The sequence below is a fragment of the Coregonus lavaretus genome (genome assembly GCF_964263955.1).
Source record: "Coregonus lavaretus genome assembly, contig: HAP1_SCAFFOLD_5122, whole genome shotgun sequence".
Classification (NCBI taxonomy): Eukaryota; Metazoa; Chordata; class Actinopteri; order Salmoniformes; family Salmonidae; genus Coregonus; species Coregonus lavaretus.
The window spans coordinates 27,501-35,000 of record NW_028166173.1 but is presented as its reverse complement, the minus strand read 5'-3'; the positions used below and the strand labels follow the sequence as shown (position 1 = coordinate 35,000).

Here is a 7,500-nt window from a genome sequence, read left to right as displayed (position 1 = left end):
CCTGCTGGTAGTTATGGGATCCTGCTGGCCTGTAGGACATGCCTTTGCTGTAACATGTTGCTGTGTGTCTGTCTGTCTGTCTGTCTGTCTGTCTGTCTGTCTGTCTGTCTGTCTGTCTGTCTGTCTGTCTGTCTCTCTGTCTCTCTTAATATATATGGTATAATGCTGGCCTGTAGGACATGTCTTTGCTGTAACATGTTGCTGTGTGTCTGTCTGTCTGTCTTAATAGCTATGGTATAATGCTGGCCTGCTGGCAGGGCGAGCCCCGGGAGAGACCTACCTTCCAAGCCCTGGTAGATATCCTGGGAGACCTACTACAGGACAGCAGCCTTCCAGTAAGACACTGAGAGCGTTTAACCTATCCAGTCCTATTCCATCTGTCAACCTATCCAGTCCTATTCCATCTGTCAACCTATCCAGTCCTGTTCCATCTGTCAACCTATCCAGTCATGTCCCATCTGTCAACCTATCCAGTCATGTTCCATCTGTCAACCTATCCAGTCCTGATCCATCTGTCAACCTATCCAGTCATGTTCCATCTGTCAACCTATCCAGTCATGTTCCATCTGTCAACCTATCCAGTCATGTTCCATCTGTCAACCTATCCAGTCCTATTCCACCTGTCAACCTATCCAGTCCTGTTCCATCTGTCAACCTATCCAGTCATGTTCCATCTGTCAACCTATCCAGTCCTATTCCATCTGTCAACCTATCCAGTCATGTTCCATCTGTCAACCTATCCAGTCCTGTTCCATCTGTCAACCTATCCAGTCATGTTCCATCTGTCAACCTATCCAGTCATGTTCCATCTGTCAACCTATCCAGTCCTATTCCATCTGTCAACCTATCCAGTCATGTTCCATCTGTCAACCTATCCAGTCATGTTCCATCTGTCAACCTATCCAGTCCTGTTCCATCTGTCAACCTATCCAGTCCTATTCCATCTGTCAACCTATCCAGTCATGTTCCATCTGTCAACCTATCCAGTCATGTTCCATCTGTCAACCTATCCAGTCATGTTCCATCTGTCAACCTATCCAGTCATGTTCCATCTGTCAACCTATCCAGTCATGTTCCATCTGTCAACACTGAAGTCATAGCGGCCATTTCTGGAAGAACGGGGGATACTGACAGAAATGGAACCAGGCCCGTGTGGAAGAACGGGGGATACTGACAGAAATGGAACCAGGCCCGTGTGGAAGAACGGGGGATACTGACAGAAATGGAACCAGGCCCGTGTGTAGCTAGCTAGATGTGGAAGAATGGGGGATACTGACAGAAATGGAACCAGGCCCGTGTGTAGCTAGCTAGATGTGGAAGAATGGGGGATACTGACAGAAATGGAACCAGGCCCGTGTGTAGCTAGCTAGATGTTGTTTAAAATGGTTTAGAAACCGGGTAGTTTGAGTCCTGAATGCTGATTGGCTGAAAGCCTTGGTATGTCAGACAATATTCCACGGTATGATGCAAAATGACTTGTTTTACTGTTCTAATTACGTTGGTAACCAGTTTATAATAACAATAAAGCAGCTCAGAGGTTTGTGATATACGGCCAACATACCAACTCTAAGACATGAATCCAGCACTCCGTGTTACGTCATGCTAAGAACAGACCTTAGCCGTGGCACTCCGTGTTACGTCATGCTAAGAACAGACCTTAGCCGTGGCACTCCGTGTTACGTCATGCTAAGAACAGACCTTAGCCGTGGCACTCCGTGTTACGTCATGCTAAGAACAGACCTTAGCCGTGGCACTCCGGGTTACGTCATGCTAAGAACAGACCTTAGCCGTGGTATATTGGCCATTTACCAAACACCCTCGGGCCTTATTGCTTAAAAAGGATATGTGTGTTACATTGCTGTATTTTCCGTTCTGTAGGATGGTAAGGACTAACTGATATTATTTTCTGTAGGATGGTAAGGACTAACTGATATTATTTTCTGTAGGATGGTAAGGACTAACTGATATTATTTTCTGTAGGATGGTAAAGACTAACTGATATTATTTTCTGTAGGATGGTAAGGACTAACTGATATTATTTTCTGTAGAATGGTAAGGACTAACTGATATTATTTTTTGTAGGATGGTAAGGACTAACTGATATTATTTTCTGTAGGATGGTAAGGACTAACTGATATTGTTTTCTGTAGGATGGTAAGGACTAACTGATATTGTTTTCTGTAGGATGGTACAAACTGATTTTATATTCTGTAGGATGGTAAGGACTAACTGATATTATTTTCTGTAGGATGGTAAGGACTAACTGATATTATTTTCTGTAGGATGGTAAGGACTAACTGATATTGTTTTCTGTAGGATGGTAAGGACTAACTGATATTGTTTTCTGTAGGATGGTACAAACTGATTTTATATTCTGTAGGATGGTAAGGACTAACTGATATTGTTTTCTGTAGGATGGTACAAACTGATTTTATATTCTGTAGGATGGTAAGGACTAACTGATATTGTTTTCTGTAGGATGGTAAGGACTAACTGATATTGTTTTCTGTAGGATGGTACAAACTGATTTTATATTCTGTAGGATGGTAAGGACTAACTGATATTATTTTCTGTAGGATGGTAAGGACTAACTGATATTATTTTCTGTAGGATGGTAAGGACTAACTGATATTGTTTTCTGTAGGATGGTAAGGACTAACTGATATTGTTTTCTGTAGGATGGTAAGGACTAACTGATATTGTTTTCTGTAGGATGGTAAGGACTAACTGATATTGTTTTCTGTAGGATGGTAAGGACTAACTGATATTATTTTCTGTAGAATGGTAAGGACTAACTGATATTGTTTTCTGTAGGATGGTAAGGACTAACTGATATTATTTTCTGTAGAATGGTAAGGACTAACTGATATTGTTTTCTGTAGGATGGTAAGGACTAACTGATATTGTTTTCTGTAGGATGGTACAAACTGATTTTATATTCTGTAGGATGGTAAGGACTAACTGATATTATTTTCTGTAGGATGGTAAGGACTAACTGATATTATTTTCTGTAGGATGGTAAGGACTAACTGATATTGTTTTCTGTAGGATGGTAAGGACTAACTGATATTGTTTTCTGTAGGATGGTACAAACTGATTTTATATTCTGTAGGATGGTAAGGACTAACTGATATTGTTTTCTGTAGGATGGTACAAACTGATTTTATATTCTGTAGGATGGTAAGGACTAACTGATATTGTTTTCTGTAGGATGGTAAGGACTAACTGATATTGTTTTCTGTAGGATGGTACAAACTGATTTTATATTCTGTAGGATGGTAAGGACTAACTGATATTATTTTCTGTAGGATGGTAAGGACTAACTGATATTATTTTCTGTAGGATGGTAAGGACTAACTGATATTGTTTTCTGTAGGATGGTAAGGACTAACTGATATTGTTTTCTGTAGGATGGTAAGGACTAACTGATATTGTTTTCTGTAGGATGGTAAGGACTAACTGATATTGTTTTCTGTAGGATGGTAAGGACTAACTGATATTATTTTCTGTAGAATGGTAAGGACTAACTGATATTGTTTTCTGTAGGATGGTAAGGACTAACTGATATTATTTTCTGTAGAATGGTAAGGACTAACTGATATTGTTTTCTGTAGGATGGCAAGGACTAACTGATATTATTTTCTGTAGGATGGTAAGGACTAACTGATATTATTTTCTGTAGGATGGCAAGGACTAACTGATATTATTTTCTGTAGGATGGTAAGGACTAACTGATATTATTTTCTGTAGGATGGTAAGGACTAACTGATCTTTTCTGTAGGATGGTAAGGACTAAGGGGCATTATTTTCTGTAGGATGGTAAGGACTAACAGATATTACTTTCTGTAGGATGGTAAGGACTAACTGATATTGTTTTCTATAGGATGGCAAGGACTAACTGATATTTTCTGTAGGATGGTAAGGACTAACGGATATTACTTTCTGTAGGATGGTAACGACTAACTGATATTGTTTTCTGTAGGATGGCAAGGACTAACTGATCTTTTCTGTAGGATGGTAAGGACTAAGGGGCATTATTTTCTGTAGGATGGTAAGGACTAACAGATATTACTTTCTGTAGGATGGTAAGGACTAACTGATATTGTTTTCTATAGGATGGTAAGGACTAACTGATATTTTCTGTAGGATGGTAAGGACTAACGGATATTACTTTCTGTAGGATGGTAACGACTAACTGATATTGTTTTCTGTAGGATGGCAAGGACTAACTGATCTTTTCTGTAGGATGGTAAGGACTAAGGGGCATTATTTTCTGTAGGATGGTAAGGACTAACGGATATTACTTTATGTAGGATGGTAAGGACTAACTGATATTATTTTATGTAGGATGGTAAGGAATAACTGATATTTTTTTCTATTGAATGGTAGTGACTTACTGATCTGTGTATTATTTTCTGTAGGATGGTAAGGACTAACTGATATTATTTCCTTTAGGATTTTAAGGTCTAACTGATATTATTTTCAGTAAGATTGTAAGGACTAATTTATATTACTTTCTATAGGATGGTAATTACATGGTGATATTATTTTCTGTAGATGGTAAGGACTAACTGATATTATTTTCTGTAGGATGGTAAGGACTAACTGATATTATTTTCTGTAGGATGGTAAGGACTAACTGATATTATTTTCTGTAGGATGGTAAGGACTAACTGATATTATTTTCTGTAGAATGGTAAGGACTAACTGATATTATTTTTTGTAGGATGGTAAGGACTAACTGATATTATTTTCTGTAGGATGGTAAGGACTAACTGATATTGTTTTCTGTAGGATGGTAAGGACTAACTGATATTGTTTTCTGTAGGATGGTAAGGACTAACTGATATTGTTTTCTGTAGGATGGTACAAACTGATTTTATATTCTGTAGGATGGTAAGGACTAACTGATATTGTTTTCTGTAGGATGGTACAAACTGATTTTATATTCTGTAGGATGGTAAGGACTAACTGATATTGTTTTCTGTAGGATGGTAAGGACTAACTGATATTGTTTTCTGTAGGATGGTACAAACTGATTTTATTTTCTGTAGGATGGTAAGGACTAACTGATATTATTTTCTGTAGGATGGTAAGGACTAACTGATATTATTTTCTGTAGAATGGTAAGGACTAACTGATATTATTTTTTGTAGGATGGTAAGGACTAACTGATATTATTTTCTGTAGGATGGTAAGGACTAACTGATATTGTTTTCTGTAGGATGGTAAGGACTAACTGATATTGTTTTCTGTAGGATGGTAAGGACTAACTGATATTGTTTTCTGTAGGATGGTACAAACTGATTTTATATTCTGTAGGATGGTAAGGACTAACTGATATTGTTTTCTGTAGGATGGTACAAACTGATTTTATATTCTGTAGGATGGTAAGGACTAACTGATATTGTTTTCTGTAGGATGGTAAGGACTAACTGATATTATTTTCTGTAGGATGGTAAGGACTAACTGATATTATTTTCTGTAGGATGGTAAGGACTAACTGATATTGTTTTCTGTAGGATGGTAAGGACTAACTGATATTGTTTTCTGTAGGATGGTAAGGACTAACTGATATTGTTTTCTGTAGGATGGTAAGGACTAACTGATATTGTTTTCTGTAGGATGGTAAGGACTAACTGATATTATTTTCTGTAGAATGGTAAGGACTAACTGATATTGTTTTCTGTAGGATGGTAAGGACTAACTGATATTATTTTCTGTAGAATGGTAAGGACTAACTGATATTGTTTTCTGTAGGATGGCAAGGACTAACTGATATTATTTTCTGTAGGATGGTAAGGACTAACTGATATTATTTTCTGTAGGATGGCAAGGACTAACTGATATTATTTTCTGTAGGATGGTAAGGACTAACTGATATTATTTTCTGTAGGATGGTAAGGACTAACTGATCTTTTCTGTAGGATGGTAAGGACTAAGGGGCATTATTTTCTGTAGGATGGTAAGGACTAACAGATATTACTTTCTGTAGGATGGTAAGGACTAACTGATATTGTTTTCTATAGGATGGCAAGGACTAACTGATATTTTCTGTAGGATGGTAAGGACTAACGGATATTACTTTCTGTAGGATGGTAACGACTAACTGATATTGTTTTCTGTAGGATGGCAAGGACTAACTGATCTTTTCTGTAGGATGGTAAGGACTAAGGGGCATTATTTTCTGTAGGATGGTAAGGACTAACAGATATTACTTTCTGTAGGATGGTAAGGACTAACTGATATTGTTTTCTATAGGATGGTAAGGACTAACTGATATTTTCTGTAGGATGGTAAGGACTAACGGATATTACTTTCTGTAGGATGGTAACGACTAACTGATATTGTTTTCTGTAGGATGGCAAGGACTAACTGATCTTTTCTGTAGGATGGTAAGGACTAAGGGGCATTATTTTCTGTAGGATGGTAAGGACTAACGGATATTACTTTATGTAGGATGGTAAGGACTAACTGATATTATTTTATGTAGGATGGTAAGGAATAACTGATATTTTTTTCTATTGAATGGTAGTGACTTACTGATCTGTGTATTATTTTCTGTAGGATGGTAAGGAATAACTGATATTATTTCCTTTAGGATTTTAAGGTCTAACTGATATTATTTTCAATAAGATTGTAAGGACTAATTTATATTACTTTCTATAGGATGGTAATTACATGGTGATATTATTTTCTGTAGATGGTAAGGACTAACTGATATTATTTTCTGTAGGATGGTAAGGACTAACTGATATTATTTTCTGTAGGATGGTAAGGACTAACTGATATTATTTTCTGTAGGATGGTAAGGACTAACTGATATTATTTTCTGTAGAATGGTAAGGACTAACTGATATTATGTTTTGTAGGATGGTAAGGACTAACTGATATTATTTTCTGTAGGATGGTAAGGACTAACTGATATTGTTTTCTGTAGGATGGTAAGGACTAACTGATATTGTTTTCTGTAGGATGGTACAAACTGATTTTATATTCTGTAGGATGGTAAGGACTAACTGATATTATTTTCTGTAGGATGGTAAGGACTAACTGATATTATTTTCTGTAGGATGGTAAGGACTAACTGATATTGTTTTCTGTAGGATGGTAAGGACTAACTGATATTGTTTTCTGTAGGATGGTACAAACTGATTTTATATTCTGTAGGATGGTAAGGACTAACTGATATTGTTTTCTGTAGGATGGTACAAACTGATTTTATATTCTGTAGGATGGTAAGGACTAACTGATATTGTTTTCTGTAGGATGGTAAGGACTAACTGATATTGTTTTCTGTAGGATGGTACAAACTGATTTTATATTCTGTAGGATGGTAAGGACTAACTGATATTATTTTCTGTAGGATGGTAAGGACTAACTGATATTATTTTCTGTAGGATGGTAAGGACTAACTGATATTGTTTTCTGTAGGATGGTAAGGACTAACTGATATTGTTTTCTGTAGGATGGTAAGGACTAACTGATATTGTTTTCTGT

At 36.9% G+C, this 7,500-nt stretch overlaps 1 protein-coding gene across 1 annotated transcript in view; it reads left to right on the top strand.

Moving 5' to 3' along the window:
* Window positions 1–7,500, top strand: part of LOC311114986 (vascular endothelial growth factor receptor 3-like) — a gene marked incomplete at its 5' end in the record, with an annotated part of 18,896 nt that overhangs the window by 4,217 nt on the left and 7,179 nt on the right. Inside the window, one exon of the mRNA XM_084190212.1 lies at window positions 230–335. Coding sequence (XP_084046338.1) covers window positions 230–335 — 106 coding nt within the window. The remainder of the gene's footprint in view (window positions 1–229; window positions 336–7,500) is intronic.